At 45.4% G+C, this 22307-nt stretch overlaps 1 protein-coding gene across 4 annotated transcripts in view; it reads right to left on the bottom strand.

Moving 5' to 3' along the window:
- Positions 1-406: 406 nt before the first annotated feature.
- GRIN2B (glutamate ionotropic receptor NMDA type subunit 2B) overlaps positions 407-22307 on the bottom strand; it is a 225741-nt gene continuing 203840 nt past the window's right edge. For all 4 annotated transcript variants that reach the window (XM_071423094.1, XM_071423095.1, XM_071423096.1 and 1 more), the window contains one exon: positions 407-22136. In XM_071423094.1, coding sequence (XP_071279195.1) covers positions 20229-22136 — 1908 coding nt within the window. In that variant the 3' untranslated portion in view covers positions 407-20228. The remainder of the gene's footprint in view (positions 22137-22307) is intronic.

Genomic DNA, 22307 nt, shown 5'->3' with positions numbered 1-22307 from the left:
AGGAGGGGTTCAAGATACCTCCAAAGCCTTGCAGGTTGGTCAGCAGTGATATCAGCAACTTCATGATGGCTTTCATCGTGCAACACCCAGAAACATTTTCAGGCAGTATAAAGGGAGATTCAACCCACTGAGACAATCTCCCATTCCTGTCTCTGCCTCAGTATTGTTTGTGTTTCATGAATATGATCAGGCTCCTTCATCCACTCACTCATCCAACCCCAAGAGTGTGTAGCCTCAACCCATGGCTAATAGTGGGCACCAGGGCAAGAGCCTCTCTCAAGTGACATTGTCATCCTAATTTCAACTCATTACCATTTCAGGCTTTTAAAACATCACTCACTCATGCAGCAAAATTCCCAGGCATCCTCCAAGTTAAGAACAAAATGAACGAAGACAACAAAGAAAATATTCTGATTATGGGTTCCAATTTTTTTAACCCTGATATTCTGTGGTACATTTCTTTATTTTTGAATATAAAGTGACAGAAATAATTTGTTGTTAGAAAAGAGAAAGTATCTTTGAGTATTTACAGGTTTTGTACATCACAAAGGTTTTCATGTTTTTGTTAATTTTTCTTCTTTTTTTTTTCTTTTTTTTTCTTTTTTTTTTTTTCTCCACATCCTTTAAACAATGCTGAACTGGAAATCTCAACAGTTCACAAAAAACCTCTTCCCCAAAAAACAAACCCCAGTGAGAAACAAGAGAAACCAAAGGGGAAAAAATTAACTCCTTTCATAGCTGTCCAGGAAATCCATTTGCTTAAATACATATATTTTTATATTTATAGATATTATTTTTTCAAGTTCAAACACCCAAAATTCAAGAGAGAAAGGGAAAAAAAACCAAAACCAAAACAAGTGTCTTCCCCACCCCCCTCCAGAATCTGTTGATCCCTGCTTGTCCAAATTCAGAAAGTTATTTACAGAAAGAAGAACCGGAGGAGGGCGAGGGTGTAGGAGAGAGGAGAATGAGGTTGTGACAGGCGGAGAGGAGATTGTAGGATTCGGGCCTCGGAGAGGTGAGGCAAGCCTGAGTTCGACCGCACGCTCCCTTAGGAAGATGCCACACACTGGGGAAGTGTCCCCCCTGTTCCCTTGCCCCCACGTTCAGCACAAGGGTGCTGCCTTTCTGGATCTTGTCTCAGCCCCACACCAGGAGCTCGGTGTTTGTCACTGCCCTTCTCCCCACAGCCTCCCTTGGTCTTCCCACGCCAGCCAGCCAGCCCTGGACATCTGCAGCCAAAGGTACACCAGGAGCAGAGGGAATGCCTCAGGGGTCTCTGCTGCACCCAGCTGAGCCCCTTCACGCAGATCCACGATTGGCAGCAATGGTTGCTGCCCTTTTCCCTCCCACCAGCTCCTTTTGCTGCTCACCCATTTCACTCCCAGTCTAGAGTCACTGAGTGCTCAACTAAACTGTGTGTTCACAGGAGCCTAACTCCAGCTCCATAGGTTCCATTACATGAGACTCATCCTGCTGCCAGCTAACATTGGCACCCTCTCCTTCTGTTTCGTGACTACAGGGCATTGTCAAGTAACAGGCACTATGGAAAGACTTCACAGAAAATCCACCCCGGATCCCAATTCTTCCTTCCCTCTTTACAATATTCTGACTTCAACTGCAACCTGCTGGAAAAGGTCTGCCAGCTAAGTCAAATTTTACACGACAGAAAATGAAGTTTATGTTGCAGATGTGAGCCTGCAATTTCCACATGATTTGTGTGTATTATAATGTATTAATCAGGAAACACTATGTAAATGTGTGTAAATGCAGACCACGATCTTAAATCAGTTTTGCATAACGCAAGTAAACAAATTAATCTCCCAATGTGCTTGTAAATGTTAATAAAAACTTGACATTAACCGTTAAGTTAATGTCACTAGATGATAATGTTACTGGATGAAAAAGCAGTGTTTTGTGTCACATGTGTCCTTTAAATGCAAATGAGTAAAATCTACATGTCCAAGAAACATGTTCTTGAGAACTCAAATTGCTGTTTGCTGCAAGTCATGTAAGCTCTACTTTATCCGTCAGCAATTTCTTTTTAAAACACTGCCTCCTCCCTGGAGAGAGTAAACCATCCAAAATGTAAGGATCCCTTGAATATTTGAAGAGTGGCAGTGACTGTGTAAGTAGGAGTATGCATAATTTAAAGAGGTTCTGGCAAGACAGACCTACAGTTTTGGAGCAATTAATTAGGCTGCAAATTGAACTAAGCTGACCTGTAACCTTAGGTAAGCTGGTTTTATCATCCTAGACTTTTGAAAACAAAAGGAAGCTGGGTCAGCCTCTGTCCATTTGCATGTTTATTTGCACTTCAAACCATCCTTCAAGGTTTGAAAGCAATGCCCAAGAAGTAGCTGGCTAGAAAGTTCAGTCACTATTCAAACAGACCAGGATGTCTTGGATGAAATTCATGAAGAGTTGCCAAGATGAATGAGCACTTTGCATGATACAAAGAGGCTCTTGATGAAGCTTCTCCAATGTGACAGTCTGAGGTGTTACTGCACACTGGTGGAACCAAAAAAAGGGAAATATTTTCTATACAATATTTTGACAGTCTCCCTGTAAATGCTGAAAGTTTGTAGCAGCCTGACAAAAGCAGCAAAGGGATGCTCAAGACTATTTGTGAGGAGTACAGTAAGACCTTGATGTGCAAGTTTCCAAAGAAGGGAAATGAGTTGCATTTGAATCTTAGTAGAGTTTCAGCTGAGAGAAATTAGGTCAAGCTGGCAGCAGAGGCTGAGCCCCGTGCACTGCACACATCCTCAGAGAGCATTTACAGCTCAGCACCTCTCTGGATTAGGTCCATACATTCACTTTCCCATGCTACCTGTAAAAGTAGAGCTCATTGAAAATGCACAGAGCAATCACAATTGATGGTTCAGGTTCTCTTTGTCCAAGGCTGGGATAAGTTACAGCATCCTCAAGGCTTTGCCCAACTGAAGAAGTGAAATGAAGCTGTAAAACAAGAGCACTGCCAGAATATCAAGATTTCTCACCAAACTCACCTGAAGGAGATATTGATTACCTTGGGCATGCTGTCACCCCTTCATGATTTCCAGAAATGTAAGAAGAAAACATCCTTCCAGGTACTGAAGTGGAAACTGTGGGGTCTTGTGGCTTGCTACTGAGTGGATCCCAGATTCACCTCCTCACTGCTCCCCTGCCTGTGTAGGAAAACCTAATCACCTTAGAGCATGGGGGAATCTCAGTCGTGTGGTATGTGCACCATGCTTCAAAGAGATGAGTGCAACTCTTTCAAATCTTGAAAACAAAAAAAAACAAAAAAACCCCAACAGGCTGAGACTCTGACTGGCTCTGCCTTTCAGGTTGAGGTCTGTCCACATCCCAAATCAAGGCTCCCAGCACAAACTTCCTGCACTATTTCTGACTGCATCCTGGGAAGTTACTACAATGCTTTCTCCAAACAGCAATCATGAACATAATACTTTTCCAAATGAAAATGTCAGATGTCCTTTTCCTCTGCTCCTAGTCTTTATCCCTGTTCATACAAATCATACCAAGTCACCTGGCTTATCATGCCTGGATGCCTCAATTATTTCCCCTATAAAATGTATGTCTCATTTAACCTCAAGAAAATTAGATGCAAAATGCATGCAAGATTTCCGGATATTTGCATAATATATGTAAACTATGGCATCTGTCAATTTACTTGTTAATGTAAATGCTAATATTAATGAATTTTAGTTTAGCATCAAAATTGCAAACTCTTTGAAGTAAGGACTGTGGCAGAGTGAAGGATCAAATGGACAAATCTTGTCTGAAAAAAGGACCTAAATGGTTTTGATCAATTTTATGTCAGGGCTTCACCCTGCTGGCACAGCATTTCACTTTACTTGCTGCTTCCCAAATTAATGACTGGTACTGACACGGTCCAACTCCACAGCAATAGTGTTGTTAGGAGAGGTGGAGTCATTTTGATCAACACAAAATTACCCCTGAAGCCACCAGTCACTGCTTGCATTCAATGTGCATCCCCAAGCATACCTTTCTGATGAAATCCTGCCCCACATGTTACCTACTTGCCCCTCAGTGACAGGAGCTACTGAGGAGGGAACTTTTGCATCTTCTCAAGGGATCTTCATATCCTCAGCTCAACCCAGGGCATCCTCCAGGATTAGTTGGTAGTTGAGATTAATATCACAATATTTTAAGCTCAGGAGAACTCAATTAATTTACCTCAGTATTAAATACTCCAGCCCCTTCATGAAGAGATTTTTAAAAAGAATAAACATTTCTAGCTTCTGTAATGGAAATTTCCAAAGGCATCTGAGCATCTAAGCACTATTGGCTTTCAATAAGATGGGTTTTGATTTAAGAAATTTCTTGTATGTTTTTAAAAATCCTTCCCTATGTGATGCAAACATGGCAAAAGCATTAACTGTTTATTTTTGCCCAACATGCAGTGCTGATGGCTCACATCTGGGGTTGCCTGGGGTGCTCTAGGTCCAGGATGTGTACTAGGGGGACGAACAGAGCCAAGCAAGTGCTAAGTGATTGAGACTTTGGACTCAGGGCTCATCCCTTGAGACCAAGGGGGCAAAGACATTGACTTCCGTGGCAGGAACTAGTCTATTCCCTCAAAAAAACCCAATTAGAAACATGCTCAGAGGCTGTGTTTGAGCACCAGTCAAAGATCTGCCTTATTCTACCACTGCTCTGCGCAGAGTGACAACAGCCAGAGTTTCCAAGTGAGGGATGAACCTTCCCTTTCTCCTTTCCAGGAAATTTTCCCTTGGGAGCTGGGGAAATAGAAAAGGAAGAAGCCAATTCCTTCTTTTCTGCTTTGATGTGAGTCTACACCCCAGCCTTGAAGGAGTGGCAAGCACAGGGTGTAAGTCACTCAGCATTCCAGTGCACGTCCGCTGCCGAAGGACAAGCGCCTGCCCAAAGCTTCACCTTGCAGCTGGCAGGCCTCGGTGTCCTGCCTCCTCAGCAAGGATAACTAATCAAAGGGCCACAGAAACAGGTCCAAAGCATCATGCTGCTCCAGTTTTAATTGAATGCCTCAGATAAGAAAGCAGCCATGAAGCCCTCACACCCTGCATGTAAAATGGGGAAGGTCAGCAGGGACAGGAAATTCAGTCGCGGTTGCAGCACAGAGAGAGCCCTGAAGTGGCTTGAGGAGGAAGAACACCTGAACAGTTAGTTCCTAAGTAATGTGAAGCTGCAAAGCTAGAAGAAATGGCTGGTTCATTACAACTAGCTCCTCTTCATTCCAAATAGTGTGCTTTTACCTGTATCTTAGCACAGAAAGGTTCAGCCTCCAGAGCTGAAAAAGGAGTATCTCTGTGCAGGAAAGGACCAGAACCTGGGGAAGTGCCTTCATTACATGGAAAAGTCTTTACGTGTGAAAGGCCTAAGAGAAGCCTAATTGTTTGCCTCAATGAGTAAAGAACATCTGATAATCTTCCCCGGGTATGGGAAATACCCCTTTGGAGATGCCTTTTGTGTAACTACAATCCTAATCCCTTGTTCAAATGTCAAAAAGACACATTGAATATCTGGTTTTCGCTGACATAATCTTGGCTTCTGGTGGTGACACAAATAATCTATGAGGGCAAACAAACCCAGCAGCACTCCTTAACAGAGACATTTCAAGAGTATTCAAGGCTTGTGTGCTCCTGCCTTTGCTGTACATATGTACTGGAAGGAGTTCTGTCCTCCCTCTGGCATGGTTGAATGCCTACCTGAAAGACCTGATATCTGAGCAGTTTGGTGCAGAGACAAGGTAAGCAGAATGAAAGATATTCCACTTTGGCATTAGGCCTTGTGGGTCTAAGGGAAGATGAGCCTCCCGCTTCATTCCAGTGAAGGGAAGGTGAGCAAGCACACAGGCTGGAGTAGAATGGCCCTTGGCTCAATTTCCAGCAAACCACGTTGCCACAGCCCTGGTTCCAGAGTCTGAGACATTATGCTTGGAAATCTGAATCTTCAGAGCATTCTCCAAATGTCTGCTTTAACTCTGGTCCACTGGATGGTCCACCAGTAACAAATGCAGAGCTAGTGCAAAATGGTCACAGGTGGAAGATACCATATTCTTTGTAAGGAAGCAGGTGGAATCTACAAGGTACTTGAGCAAAGTAAGATAAACAATACCCCTAAATTGTGTGTAATGACTTCTCTGCCCTCATAAATCACTGAAATACACAAAGGAGTCTCCCACAAAGGGCCCTTTTTCTTAACATGCAGGTGCAGGAGGTCACAAGGGCAAAAAGGATGGGACTAGCAGACATAAGAAGTGGGAAGAATGGTAAATAGCCAGATACTCACTGGAGGAACAGCCTAGATTTGTAACTAATAATGAGAAAAGCTTCATAAAGCAAAGTCTCTTCTTCCCTGTAGGAGTCAAAAAGCAATTACAGATAGTGCATGGCATAGGGATTGGCAACAGGGAGAAACAGGCTAACTAGGACCCACAGAGGCCAAGAAGATAATTCAGGATTTAGTCTTTTTTATGATAACAGGACTCTGCCCCTCTTTTTTCCACCAAGAGGTAATGTTCCCATGGATCCTCTTTCATACCTGGCTCAGCACTCAAGCATCCACCAGTCTAGCTGGTGTACACCATCATTGCCTTCAGGTCCTCCTTGTCTACTTCACCCAAGTCTATATTGACTTGAGCACAAGACAAGATTTCTATCCAGGATTCTTTTTTCCTAGCACACTGCTAAAGGTGTGGCCTAGGTTGATACTGAGACTTCACTTTTTTTCAGACTTCTCAGTCAGTGCTGAACACAATTTATTTCATAGCTTATTTTAAGCTATATGGTACACTCCAGTCTACAGTGTAGAAGACACCCAGACAAAAAGGACAGGAACATCAGAGAAGGTACCTGCTAGTTGGCGGGGCAATGTTTTAGTGATTGTGTGGGAGATGGGAGCATGAGGCAGTGAAGCTGAAATTCATTTGCAGGAGATCTGATTCGCTCAGGCATGTGGAATACCTTCAAGGCAGAATGAACAGAGCAACCTACCAACTTCCCTTGACCATTCCAGAAACCAGCATCTCCTCTCTTCCGCGCAAGAAGGACTCACAGCATGTGCTGAGGAGCCACCTTGATCCACAGCAAGGTGCGGTGGGTGCTAGCACCTGCTCAAAGGCAATGTAGTGCTCCAGCACCTGGAATCAGAGCCCTCAGAGGAGATAAAGAGCACTGATACCTCACCACCTTCGCGGGAGCAGAGCAGCACAGCCATCATTTCTAAGAGGGTCTGGAATGCTGAGATGACATACTGTTTTGTCTGGAATTTGGAGAGGCAGTCTGCTTCCTTTAGTAAACTGGGGGGGAGGAGTAAAATTTTTTTAAAGAGTGAAGAATGGCACCAATATATCCTGCAAAAGGACACTACCTTATTCTTTTACGCAGAAGGAAATGTGAAGAGCCCCCGGTTTAACTCCCATAATTCACATTACAAAAAAAAAAAAGAATTTTTTCAGTCCTTCGTTAATGTCTTACCTCCTTTGTACCTGCCTCCCGCTATTGATACCCCAACTACTCAACAATCTTAAATCAAGAAGAAAAAATCATGATAAATGCCACACTCAAAAGCAATTCATGGCCATTTTCAATTTGCCTTTTGGTTTTTTGAGTCCTTGGGATTCATTCTGTTCTTATTTTCAAGGTTTTCTTCCCAGCAATCACAGATAAAAAAATCTTTTCATATGGAATGAGTTGTGGTTTTCTTTCTTTTTTTTACATAATCACAAGATTCCAGCTACCAAGATTGAATACCAAGACTGAAGAAAAACATTATGTATTTGAATCTCACTGTAAAAGCCATGACTGCAGTATCCCTCTCTCATACACCACTGCTTCTCTCTTCCTTCTTTTCCCTCAGTAACTAAACAAAAACACCCTTTGCACAGCTTTTATTCTTGATCATTTTATTTTGGTGGTTTTCATGCTACATAAAAATTAGTTTTTATATCAAAAAATTATTCACAATATTTCCAAAATAGTTCAAGTTTTTTTTTTTCCTTTTTGTGTTTTTTAAATATTTTTAATGTATTTTTATTTCTTTTTTTTTTTTAACTGCAGCTAGGGTTACAAAACATCCCATTTCCTCTTGCCACCACCAATTCACTGTCGGTTCCCTTTTACATTTGCATATGTAAAAAAAAAAAAGAAAAATAACAAAACTTTTTATATCATTTACTTGAGAAATAAAAAGTCATTTGGCACTCATGTCTCTGTGGCTCTGATTTTCACCAGTGAAGTGGCTGGAGGTGGGCGTGTGTGTGTGTGTGTGTGTGTGTGTGTGTGCGCATGTGCACACATATATGCATGCATAAAGGGTACGAAGAAGAGGCAAAATTTAGGCAGAGATGGTCTCAGAAGCGGACAGGATATATCTGCTGTGTTCAACAGCCTGATGGGTGGCCAGGTTCACCACAAGGTACCAACAGCTCAAGAGAAGAGGAGGTAGCAGTGTTGGGCAGTAGAAGACTTAGACTAGAGGTGAGTATTTCTTTTTCTTTTGGTTGCTAGACTGAGCTTACCAAAGGTGCTCTCCAAAGTAAATGTACATTAGTTAGAAAGCAAATACAGCTGAAGTTGACCTGTGACAGGTCTAGAGACGCTACCTGCCCCAACCCTAGTAGACACAGCAGTCCTCCACTGCTATCCTCAGTCACTTCCAAGTGCCAAAGGATGAAGGTGCTGGGTTTTCCCTTAGGTATCATAATATTGAGAGGTGGCCAGCTGCCCATGCACCACCTTTTATTCCTACTTCATGGTCTGTGAGACTCTGCTCAGCCTTGAATGATGTTGTCCAAGTTCAGAGTCATTCCTACCCACTTGCAAATAGGTCAGGAGTGGCAAGGCTGAAGACCTCTGGCCCATTCAGGGTCATTCATTTGTCCCTGTTGCAGACCTACATGCCTGGCTCCTGCTCCAGTGTGGGAAGGACTGTGCAAGGGTCAGTGAACCATCTTCCCCTGCCTGCCCTCCAGCCTGATCCACAGCCCACACATACTAGAGGATGATCAGCTGTGGGTGACCATTCCCTCTGGGTCAGGCCCCTCTGCTGCAGGGGTCTTGTCCAAAGAGTGGCCATGGAAAATGCCAATTCCATCCTCACCTGAACAATCTTGCATGGCTTCAGGAGGGCAGGACCCAAGGTTCAGACAGGCTTCCTGCCTTGCAACAGCCTTTGGTGCAATGGCCAAAGCTCACGGGAGAAACATTTTAACACTTTTTAAGGGAAAAAAAGAGATATTTTAAAAATAAGGAAAGAGAGGGAGTACCAAAAAAAACACCAAAAAAAACCCCACAACTACAACAAAAATCTCCAAAGCCCACTTGTGCAACAATTAAATATTTTGTCTTCTGTGACTCCACAGGGAAGTCAGTGAAAAGCTACTTCCCGAAAGGCTGCTGCCTCCACTATATACCAGGCCTCACCTCCAATTACAGATGGTGCTTTGGTCACTGGCAAAGAGACGTTTCGAGATAGCCCTGCCATTCAGGAAAAACATGTACAAAGGAAAGACCCCAGATACAGCTGAACCATACAAACAATAACCGCACAGAACTGAGGTCTCGGAAAGTTGTATTGCTGAAAACACCTCCCTGCGCCCACTAAAAGGACTGTGTAAACCAACAAACAAACAAACATACAAAATAAATCAACAGCTAAACAATAAACCTTTCCCCCCCTCATGTTAGAAATTTTGAAAATGCAAAGCTAAAAAGAGCAGTTTGCTGTGTTTCTGACCTCAGGTGAGAAACAGCCTGCTCCAAAGATAGGAAAAGCAACCAGACAGGCAGAGGCCTCCAAAGCTAGCAGCTTTCTGTGCTAACCTCCACACTGACTGCTGTCCAGTGGGAAGGTTATTTCCTACAGCACCTCTTGAAGGCTCCAGCTTGCTAGGAGTTTTTAGGTGTATAGCATGTTGATAATAGCAATAATATCTAAAATACACACACGCACATGTACAAGCATTCACACACATATATCTTCTCTTCCATAAAAGACAAACTTGGCAGAGCACAGGATACAATTTGATGGAGAGGAAAGAGCAGCTAGACATGGAAGAAAGCAGAGGAAGTGAATGGAAGTGGTCTGATAGAATGAGTCATTGGAGACTACAGATTATTCTCTTACATTTCATATATATGAAGGAAAATAAACCATCAAAGAGGCCCAGTGACACCAGCACTAAAGGGCTGGCTAAGCAGACTTAAGATACGCTAAATGATGAGTGCCCTAGCCCCTAAATGTTGCTCCTTCCTTTTCTGACTAATCATGGCATCTCTTCATTGGGTCCTGATTGTCTTTTCTGGCTGCTGACAGAGGACAGCAGTGTCTTGTTCAGCAGTTGGCCAGTTAAAGTGCTGTGCCAGTTGCTGTAGGGCCCTCCCAGAAGGTCATCCTCTCTGGTGCTAGCAGTCTTGTGATCTCTCCTGGAAATGAATGGGATGGAGAATGGCTGCAGAAAGTTTACTTCCTTCTACTCTCCCTTTTCACTGTCCCCTCTGGAGAAATGGAAACCCTCCAGAGTGTAGGATTTGCAAGCTCTCTACTCAGTTCCAAGCAGCAAAAGTGATGTTCTTCCAGGTAATGGGATGGGAGACCAATTCACCTCAGCTCAGCTTTTTTGTGTGTCTATCTGACACAAGAGCAAGAAAGGACAGGCTAGTGTTTTCTTGCAAGTGGAATTTCAGTGCTTGCATCACCCTAGGAGGCAGCAAAATGAATAGCAAGGGAGTCTCTTGTTATAGTCACAGATCAGATTGACCAGATCTCTCTCAAAAGACCTTACCAGTCAGGTTGTGATTGTCTTCCTGCTCCACCTACCAGTTAAGGCCAAAGTAGGTAATGATTGTGGCACAATGGTTTGGAAATGCGGCGCAGTGGATGAAGCACAGAAGTGAATGAACACATGGAATGGGTTTCTGATGCTGAAGTCAAACCCTCTACAGGGGTCTGCATCCCAGCCTCATCACTGATTCACATCTGGTCCCCTGGAATCCAAAGAAAGCAGCCATGCCAGGGTGTACCAGGAAGGAGCAAGAGGGTTGCCAATTAACCTGCAGGTACCTACCATCACCTGGCTTTAGCAGCACACGGCTCCCATCACTTTTGTCTCAGCTCAAACACATGCGTACAAACACCTAAGCACAGTGGCACCACACATACAAATGTGTGCAGGCTGCATAAATACACATACCAACATGAACCCACCCCTGCCCCCCACGACAGACACGTGCAAGAAATACAGACAAGTAGCAACAGGCATGCAACATACACAGGGTGATCCCAAGCAGAGGGAACCCCTCTAAGCTATGTTCAAGCATGGTAGGTTCCTGGGAGATGAATCCTGGCAAAATACACTGCAGAAAGAGGCCCACGCAAGGAAGAGAATCCAAAAAAGCCATTCCAGGCATCTAAACCCCTAAGCAGCTCTTCCGAAAGCTCCTTGAATTTCACAGGAGTTTAGCTGCCTGTGAAGATGGATCTGGCTCCAAGGCCTGGAAGGAAAGCAGAGGGAGAAAGTACAAAACTTGAATCTTATCCCCTTGACTGATTTTTGTCTGTTCAGGGACAGGTATCACCTTTTCCCGGTTGACATGGGACTTACCAGGCAAGTGTCCAAGGACCTAGAGAGAAGTCTCATGTAACAGATGCATTCTCTCTGGACACCCTGCAAATGTTGCCTTTATGCTGTACTTTTGGCACATTGAATAAGCAAAGGAAACATAGCAAAGGGCCTCGTGATGTTCAGAAAGGTAACTCACTATTTTGCCATAAATTAATCTATGGGATGTTCTCCCAAGGAGATACCTAGCTGCATCATTGCAGTAGCACTAAATGGGTCAGCATTTCCACTCCATTTATGTTTAGAGTTCTGCCAGGAGTCACTCAAATGTGCAAACATATACCTCCTCCCAGACTTACAGGTATTTGTAGCCATGTATTCACTGGAACACAGACCTCCATGGACCATGCTGGGACAGTTTTGCCAACAACATAGCAAGGGTACATCAGATCCTGACTGCCCTCCTCACACCTGGGAGCAGAGATCCATTCCCAGGTGGCTGTGGTCGTTTTTCTCACCCAGAAATCAGAAACACAGGCCTGCAATGGAATGGCAGGTTGAGCAAAAGTTAGCTGCAGCTGGGAGAAGATTGCTGCTCTGAATAACCTCTGGCCATGCTGATCCTTTGCGTTGCTCCCTGCACTGCCCGTGTACTCCCATACAGCTACACTACACACACAGAGACTGACTGGCCCTGTCTCAGACTGTGGCCAGCAGACCTTGGTGTCTTCAGGGATAAGCAGCCAGTGCCAGGGACAGAGGATGATGGGTTGATGGACGTTCCTTTAAGGAACAATGCAAATTGTCAAAAAGGGAAGGAAGGACATGTCTTGGCATCTGCTTAAAGCCTCAACCAGTCTCACATTGGCTCTCTCCATGCTTATTCACCATCCTATCACTCTCCTCACTGCTATGACATCAGACCACCAACCCTAGCAGATAATGCCAAGTACCAGTTTATACTGACTCATCAGACAGAAAGGGACCAAATACTACCAAGGGTTCACTCCCAGGTCTGCAACACAGCAGAACTTCACACAGGTCTTTAGAAGACTCTAGGCAATAAAGGAAGTGCCCCGTGCTTTTAAAAGATAGCATACTTCTCTCCAGCAGCCTTGCTTTATTCACATAGAGTAAAAGCAAAGAAACTGTACTGATCCCGATATGGGTCAACCTGGAGTGGATAAAAACTCTCTCCCTGCTATAAATTTATCAGTCAGCCATCAAGGACAGAAATTAGGTTCTTTCTCCAAGCTTTCTCAGAAAATACAATTTCACTGCTCCCTTGCATGAGCAAATTTGCCATACTGATGATTTCTTGAGTGTGCAAGAGCAGAACACTACCTCAGTGAACATGACAGAGAAGTCAAAAATAGCTACAAAATATCATCTTTTAAAAATCTGGTCATAGCTAGAATTTTCCAGGAGAGAAGTGGACGCCTGTCCTTCACTCATCTTCCACACAACATTGCACAGGCTGATGAAGACAGCAGAGCAACAAGAGAGTAATAAGAGAAGGAGAGCGGGAAAACAGCCAACATAAGTAATTCTGAGGGAAGAGGCATTGAGATGAAATTGAAGAATTGGTGTAAGATGGGAAAGTAGATAAGAGGCCAGGGAGATGAAGCAGTAAGCTGCTGGAGAGATTAAAACACCTGAAAATGAGGTTCTGCTAAGAGGAAGGACAAAGAGCAGAGGAAATATAGTGGTCAAGAATGGCACAGAGGGTCTGAGACCATATTCCCTCCCCTTTCACTGGTACTGGAAAGACCACAAAAAGAGGGAGAAGGAAGGGTTGGCCAGGAAGAGGAAGGCCCATAGGGAGGTCCCTGTAATCCACAATAACAAATGCACCCTGCTGACATCCCAGGGAGAAGACAATTGGGACCAGGGAAGAGGAAGTAATCAAAGAGCAAAGCACATAGAGAAGGAAACAGCCTTGTGCCTCACACAAACAGTCCCTAGCAATCGACACGGCTTTTATTACAGGAAATTATTAACACCCTCTGCTACCCACCACCCCTTACCAATCCCAAACCTCCCCTCTCTGGGGACCCTTTCTTGGCACACACATATAACATCCAGATAAACTTTCCAAACCAGCAAAAGCAACCACTGAAACAACTTCAAACACCACAGACCAATAAAACCACAATTTAGAAGTTAACTTTCCCAACCCCCCCATGCCATTATTTAATAAGGAAATGCTGTACAGATATAAAACCCACCCTTTTCCCAACCTGAATATAATTGCTTGAGCTAGTTTCTGTACATATATACACATGTATTTACACAGTAATGCTGCAGTCAAGAAAGCAGATGATGTAAAAGTCACAAAGTGAGTACATAAATTAAATAACTACCAGCAGAACATTAGGAAAGGTCACGCTGTTTCTACTTGGCAAAAATGTGTTGTGGGACAGAGTCATTAAGTGCAATGCAATGTACTCTGTGTCGTGTGTGTATGTGTGTGTGTGTGTGTGTGTGTGTGTGTGTGCATACAGGCACACAAACCTCACAGCTTCCTGCTGTCTCAGGTTTGTTCATGTATGTCTCACTTCCCTAGTATGTCTTGTATGTGTGTGCGTGCCCAGAGGAACCCCTGTTCCACAGCATGGAATTATTTTCTGACCTGTTGAAGTGTATACCAGTGCTTGCTGTGAACCTTTAACGTCAGGAAGCCAGCAGGTTAAAAGATCTGAACTACTAACACATCACTGAGATCCTTCTTTACCTCAGCACTCAGGGGACTGTATCCTTGACATCGGTGGACATGAGTCCTGCTCTCTGCAATATGGTTTCAATGCCTTCTTCTATACACAAGCAAGTTTATGCTGTGTCAGTTTTGTTGTCAGCAATGGCAGAAGGGTGCCAGAATTCACTCAAATGGCATGGCTAGGAGAGGAATTTGGGGAAATCTCAAGAAACAGAGAAAAAAACTGAAAGTCAATTGCAAAGTGGTTTTCTTTGCTGCCATTCTAGTGGCAGACACCCAGGTTTGTCTGCAGTCAGCCCCAGGGAGGTCCAGAGGGCCCATGATGAAGATGAAGCAATAGTGTTCATATTGCCAGTGAGACACTCGGCACCCCAGTTTGCCTTTGATGGGGGAGGAGAGAGGAAGCCACAGGGAAGTGTAGGTAAATGCAGCGAGGGTCTATGGCTTGGAAATCTATTTGGCTGCAAATTGAAAATAAGCCCTTGTGGGGACAACAATCAGGTCCCACTAGTTACTATCTCAATGTAACTACCTGCAGCATCCAGCAGCATGGTAGGTGTGTTCCAGGTGGACACGCCAGGTGTGTTCAGCAGCAGGGAAGCACTTATGGGAAAGAGTGGGTGCAGATGGGGATCATGGCTTGGAGTCTGTCCCCATTTGTTGCCAGCAATTTGGTTCCTTTCTCACACACAGCTCCCAGAGACTCCTGTGGTGACAAGGCATGTGCCACAGAAAGGAAGCATAACTGGCCCCTACCCTTTGCCAGCTTGGATAGAGAAGAAAGGGTGAAGTGTAATTCCACAGAGCAAGGGCACAGAGGGTCAGCACAAAGTCCTTTCATCAACACTCCTGATCTTTATCTGCTTCCATTTTCTCTTTCTTTTTGGCAACCAAAAATGTGTGGGGAAGTGCAACCTCCCACCCTTCTCCAAGAGAAGGGCTCATCAAAGGTTGCTTGACTGGAGTGGAGGATGTGTGAAAGGCCTAAGTCTGATCATTGGCTGTGTTCCCAGGCTTGCTTCCATCTGTTGATAAGCAATGGAGGTGGGAGGATATGCCATATTTGATAGAAAGCTCTAAAGCAAAGACTTGCCTATGAAGATCCCTGAGGTATCTCTGATCACTCCAACCTGTCACCACCATCATATTCATTCTTTATCTCCCCCTCTCTCTTTTGCTGGCAATTTTGCTGTGAGCAACAGCCTGATCTGAATGTAGAAAGGGGCACTATTCAAGATGGATGCTAGTGTCTTCTCGGAGTGAGGAGCTCAACATCAGCAGACATTGCTGAAGAAGAGGCCCATCCTGGCAACTTTTAACTCCTTCATCAAATCCTTTGGAAAGTCACAAAGGAAGCTTCCTCCCCCACTATGCTAGAAATTGAAGTACCAGCTCCCTACAGGCAAAGTTCATCCTTTAATATTGCTGAGCATTTTGAACCCACCGGGGTTCTCACCTGGAGAGTTCTGACAATGCATGCTGGATTTCAGAGAGAATGGGATTTTTTGTTGTTGCTGTTGTTGAGGTGGGGACGGTGTGCTTCATTGTCTCAACTGACAACAAGTTCTGACTGCAGCTTTTCTTGCCTGCTTAGGATGTGACATTGCAAGCTCTGATATTGCCCTCACTGGGAGGCATGATGGGAGACAGAGAACACCAGCCTGTGTTGTGCTGCACTACAGTAAAAAGCCGGTGTGAATACTTCAACAAGGTTTATGATGTGGAGATCCATGGCTGCAAGTTCTACCTGCCAGTTGCTTTCTACTGTGTATGGCACATTTCTGATATTTTTGCATATTTCCTCCATCTCCTTCATAGACATCCTCCTTCAGCTGAGTATATACACTCCAGTACCACTTCAGAAGAACATGGCTCATGAAAATACCTCTCAGAGAGCCATGCCTCTGTCTAGAAGTGAGGAGGTAAATGTCAGAAACACTGCCAAAGGTGCCTAATCTTTCCTGGGAGGCTGTCTGCAAATAATCAGTAGAGGTCACCAACTGTAGAGGACACAATGGTTTTTGCTCAGTATTCTTGTGTGTAGAAAACTTCAGAGAGAGGAAATGTTCCCAGCCACTGCCCCAGAAAATACTGGTGTTTCTACAGCAGAGAGAGAGAAATGGTAAGGCAGGGGATGTGGAGTTTTGTCAGGCTCTGGTATGAAATCCCATTCTTTTCTGGACAGGTAATAAACAGCACATGGGTGGTTTTCTAGTATAGACAACACCTGCTGCTAATATTACCTGTTTGATTCACTTGAATACTTACAATGAAAATACACCAAATCTAAAATTCTAAATATATAATCAGAGTTTAATAACATCATTGATTTATTTTCTTGATTATGAATTATACCCTCCCCCCTCCCACCCCTTCCCCTTCATCTCTGTCCCAAAAACTTGTTGACCTGTCAGAACTAAAATAAACAAAGCAACCAGAAAAGATCACTTATAGGAGAAAGGATTAACCTGATGGACACGTGGCCTAATATATTATGGGAGAAGGCAAAATACCAGACTCCTGTGGTTAGACCAGTGGTTCAGTCCAGAATTTCCAGTTCTTCTTTTCTGGTTGCCCTAGAGCATTCATTTGAGTGGTTTGTGGCACAGTTAATATTTGCAGAGCACTCAGAGTGTTAACAGTGCTACAACAGTAAGAATACTAGATAATGATTTTGGCAAACTATCATTTGCCAATCAGTGGAACAAGGGACAGACCAGTTCGGAGAAAATACGAACCAACTTTCAACCTGGAACACAAAAATCAGAACCTTTAAGAAGAGATTTGAAAAAAGTTCCATTAACTTCTTTTTGGTTTGTTTTCAGCTTAATTTCCCTGCAGAGCCACCCTCCAGGTTTCCTCGTTCCAGGTGGGGAGGGACGGAAAAGTACCGAGATAACCACCAAAGAGATTAGCTGCCCTCGTCAGCTGTCAAGCTTCCCAACCCCAAGCCCTTAGGAAATACCAGAAATTATCACGAGCTTTCCCAGGTCCAAGATTTCTAAACCAAAGTAGCATTGGAGAAGTCTCTTAATGTCAAAATGATGGTCCAACCTGAGTGGCCAACTTGATGGTTCACCCCACCACTATCAAGACAGTGTAGTGCCTTGAGGCCCAAATTCCACAGAGAGATGCTGGTACAGAGAGTTTATATGCAAAAAGGAATTGGGGGTGCTCCCATCAAAACATGAAACCCTGCTGGCAAGGCTTGAAGTGACGTTCCGGCGTCTTCCATTCATGAAGATAAAGGTGACAGGGCAATACAAGGGGCCTCAGGGGAACACAACACACATGGGTTTCTCTCTCTCTCTCTCTCTCTCTCTTTTTTTTTTCCTCATTCATACGGCCTCGACCTGCGTAAACCGCTTCCAAAAATGCAGCCTGAAAAGTCATAGAAAACAAACAGAACGGAAACAAACTTCCCCTCCCTCCCACCCCACGACCTGAATATTCACGAGAAGAGAAACACCAATTTATACAAAAACGCAATAAAAAAGAAATATTTACAAAAGAAAGGAACGCCTTCTTGGTGGCCGCTATCAGAGGTGTCTGACAAGCTGCCGTGTGTTCTGGATTGCAGATCGCTCTGTTAATTTGTTTGGTTTCTTTTTTTACTCTTTTCCTTTTTGTTCTTGTAATGAGAGAAGAGAGAAAGAGTAAGAAGTGCCCTTACCCCAAAGACTAGGGGGTGGCATCACAAAGACTCTTCCCCTCTTTTCTCCTTAATTTCCTCTGTGAAATATAAGAAAATATTCCCCTCACCAACCCTGCCCACCCTCTCCTCACACACTTTGACTTTACAGGAAAATCCCACCCTCCCCCCTGCCTCAGCTTAAAAAATAAATAAAATAAATAGGTAAATAAATAAAAGGCCTTCTGTTGGCTTAAAAAGAGAACGATAAGATAAAATCAACCATGGTGTGGTGAGGAATGTGAGAGAGGTGGCTTTCAGCTCAAGAAATGTGGCTCATAAAGACAGGGCTGCCATCTCCCTTCAGAGTCAATCCTCAGCAGTGTCCCCATGCCCTCAGCACAGGACTCTCTCAACCCTTCACCCGGTGAGCCATGGTGATTGAGACACTGGGACAGACCCAGGATAAGCCATAGAGACTTTGCCATATCTCTCAGGATGGGAGAGGTCAGTCCACACCCCCACCTCTGGAGATAGATGACATATGAAAGGTGTGTTCAGCTTCTCATTCCTACCATTGCTCCTTTTCCTTTAGTTTAGCTTGCATCTAAAATGATACAATGAAAAGAAAAAACACTCTTATTGATACTAAGTGCACCAGGAAAGCTGTCACTACAACTGCAGGGATGGGAAACCCTAGGCTATTCCAGCTTTACACCTGTGCTAGTATCTCTCTCTTTCACACAGAGGCACACACACACGTACACACACATCTCAGCTTTGTACATCTTCAGTCTTCAGCACAAGTTTCTGTGCTCTCTGGCATTTATTCAAGCACATCCCTTCCCAGGAAGACAAACTGTGTACTTCCTCTGTACATTCAATAGTAAATATACACATGTATTTCCAACGGGTGCATACACCCTCCTCCCATTTTCACATGTGCAAGGAGGCATTGAAACAGTCCACCAGCACCACTACCACCACCACACTCACCCTTCTATGGCATTTCTTTTTTCCTTTCCATCATTGGCAGAGGGCACCCTATTCTTTTTCTTCCAACCTGCTGGCCAAGTGTAGAGAGAGCAGAAGGATTAAGCTCCTTCTTTCTCTCCCGTCCTTGCTGAAAGGACATGCCAAAATGGGTTTGGTGTCCCCTGAAGTGACAGTGAAAAAACTCCCCACCTTTCCCTACTCTTAAGCTCTGTTCTACTGTGTTTGTTCTCCAGACACCTCATAGGATACTGGGTTTATTTTGCTTTCTTCATAGACATTTCAAGTATAAAGTTATTGTAGATACTCGCAGATAGGCAAACCTATACTATATACTGCTCCCACCCTTGAAGAATGTCAGAACTAGTGAGCAGCTCACAGCTAACGAACCAACCCTGTTCCTCTTTCCTCAAATCCTTCTTATTTCTGTGCAAACCAGCATCTTTTGTCTAAGTTTGGGAAACCAACCCTGGAGTCAGGGAGGCTTAAACTCCTACTCCACTTCTTTTCTCTCTCTCCCACTGGTCTGCCATAGATTCAATGGCTCTAATAGCCATAGTGAAACCACTAGCCTGACCTGCAGACAAATCTTCCCTCCCTCCCTCCACACCCCCCAGCAGACAATTCAAAATTTTAGCGTAAAATTTCTCAGCATATACGCAAATATATATATATATATATATATTTCAGCCCTAAACCCCCATAGTCTTCACAAAATAATGTAACAAGAACCTCAATATACCTAACATGTAAGTGCATCATCAAGTTAGTGTTGTTATTCTCCCTTCACTTTCTCCACGTCAAACACCACTCTTTTCTAGGCAGTTTTAGGAACAGTTGCCTGAGCAAGCACATTTTCCTGTGTGTCCATTACACTGCTGCTGCTGCCTCCTCCTGTCACACACACACACACAGACGTGTGCGCACATGCCTTTCCCTGCTGAGAGCCAGCAGAAGTGAACACTAAAGTCACTGCTGCTTCTCCTCAGCCCACCCCTTCCCTGCCTTTTTCTCTGCTTCCTGAAACCATGAGCAACGATATCCAACTCTGACATCACTGTAAAGTGCAATGGCCAGGAATGGAGGAGAATGGGAGGAGCGAGAACATGGAAAAAGAGATAAAACGGGAGGCTTGGGAAAGGAGGAGGAGGAGGGGAAACCAAAGAGGTGGCACTTGTCACCAGTGCTGCACTACTCACAACTCCAGTATCCCACAAACTAAGGACGACTCAGAAGAGTAGCTGATGGGATTGATCCCACCCCACCCTCCCATGCTCCACATACATCCCCAGTCCCTCCCCACGCTCTTCCCCTCTCACTCAAACGTCAGACTCAATACTGGAGAGTTTCTCATAAACATGCCCGTTGCTGGAGCCATTGAAAGCCCTGGGGTTTTTGTTGTTAGGCACACAGGGGTTGGACTGGTTCCCTATACAGATGTCCTTCTGGAAACGGGCTGGCACAGCCCCATGAAGGGCTGAGACCACCGGCTTGTTGGTGGTGACAATGGCTCGGAAGTCTGGCCTGGCTTTGGGCCCTCCTGCCACCACAGGCTGCCTGAAGAAATAAGATTTGCTGCCGTGGAGCAAGCATTGGTCATCCCCAAAAGTGGGGATGAAAGGGTTTTGGGTGACCCGGTCGGGGTAGAGCGACTTGCTGAGCATGTAGCCCCCACTGCTGCCGGGGTTGTTGTGGTGGTGGTAGCTGGTGGCGGGCACTGAGGACTTGTTGTTGGCAAAGGTGGTCTCACTGGCTGGCATCTCAAACATGTGGGCGTAGGGGCTCCCCTCCAAAAAGCGGCCCTTGTCCTTGAGGCTGACGCTGCGGGGGGCCAGGGCCGAGTCATCCTTCTGCAGGTCCACAAAGGTGTCGTAGGAGTGCTGCCGGCGGAGTTTGTTGCGGTTCTTCTTCTGCACCTTAGAGGCAGAATTGGAAGGGCTCTGAGGATATTTGGAGGAGGAGGTGGCACTGGTGGCCACGGGCACAGGGGCAGGCGGCTGGTCCAGCTCTTGGAGGGAGTTGTCCTCACTGATGTCGTACAGGTTGCCCGCTTTCTTACAAGCCTCACAGCGGATGCAGGCCTGGCGGGTGGAGTTCTGCCCCACCGTTGATGGCGTGTAGTTGTGCAGCTTAGAAGGGCAACTGCGGCAGAAATTAGCCCCGCTCCGGTCCTCCCAGTCTAGATTGGTTAGGTTCTTCTCCCACGGCGCTGGGACCCCGCTCACAACGCTATGCTTGTGCTCATTGCTTCCACCAAACTCGCCTGAGCCGTGCTTGTGATGGGCCCTGTTAGTGCAGGATCCACCCCCTCCTCCTCCCGTGTCACGCTTAAAGTCATCTCCCCGTTCTTTGTAGATATCCGTCAGGTCCACGTGCTCCCAGTGCGGTGAGTTCTCCTTGGTCCGAAACTGGTCAAGGTAGAAGTCCCGCAGCCCTTCCTTGTCCCTGAAGTAGCGCTTGTGGTCAGGTGAGCGGGGTGGGCGCCGGCGGTAGGCCAGCTCTATCTCGTCAAATTCCCTCCGGGACTTGGCAGAGGCTGGGCGCTTCTTCAGGCTGTCCTTGTACTGCTGCTTCCGCCTCTTGGCTGCATTGCCCTCAATGTTGCCATAGGTGACCGTGTGAGTGGAAATGTCAGAGACGTCTGAGCGGATCAGGTCATCGTGGGTCCCACTGCCCCCGTAGCGGTCACTCTTGAAGGAGAACTTGCCATAAAGGTCACCCAGCTGGCTGTGCTTGGCAGGGGGTAAGCCCAGGTCCAGGGGCTTCTTCCCGATGGAGCGCGACTGGGCGTTGAAGGGCGGGTTGTCACAGTCATAGAGCCCGTCGATGGAGCTGGTGCTGCCAATGCTATGGGGGCGGTGGTGGTGGTGGTAGTGGTCCTGATACACATTGCTGTCCTTCAGCTGGAGATTGCCAAAGGTCCTTTCCACCTCACTAATGTAGTCACTAAAGAGGTTCTCCTCACAGGGGGGGTTGTTGTAGGATTTGCAGTCTGAGTGGGTGAAGCTGCGGCGGTGCTCAGAGATGTCATAGACGGATGACTCGCGGCGGATAAAGTCCAGGGCACTCTGTGGTGAGCCATTGACCCCTGACAGGTTGGCCATGTTCTTGGCTGTCCGAAGCAGGCGGAGGATGTTGGAATGAGTGTTGTTCATAGTTGCTGTGGGGGAGTTCATTGCTGACTGGCGTTCTTCAATGGCCACGCCGTGGATGCAGCTGTAGATACCCTGAAATGAGAGAAAGAAAGGAGGTGAGCAGTCCTCCAAAGAATACACAGAGGGGGACCTGAACTGGCAAGTACCCTGTGCATCAAGAGTCTGTTCCTGTAGGATAGTAGGGCCTATCTGCCTTCCATCGTGAAGCACAATCAAATCAAATGAAATTAGATCTGCTGTACC

This window comes from Agelaius tricolor, unplaced genomic scaffold (genome assembly GCF_023055355.1).
Source record: "Agelaius tricolor isolate 1412-34295 unplaced genomic scaffold, bAgeTri1.0.p SCAF_3, whole genome shotgun sequence".
In the NCBI taxonomy this organism is placed as follows: Eukaryota; Metazoa; Chordata; class Aves; order Passeriformes; family Icteridae; genus Agelaius; species Agelaius tricolor.
The sequence above is the reverse complement of the archived record's forward strand: the minus strand, read 5'-3'. Positions and strand labels throughout refer to the sequence as shown.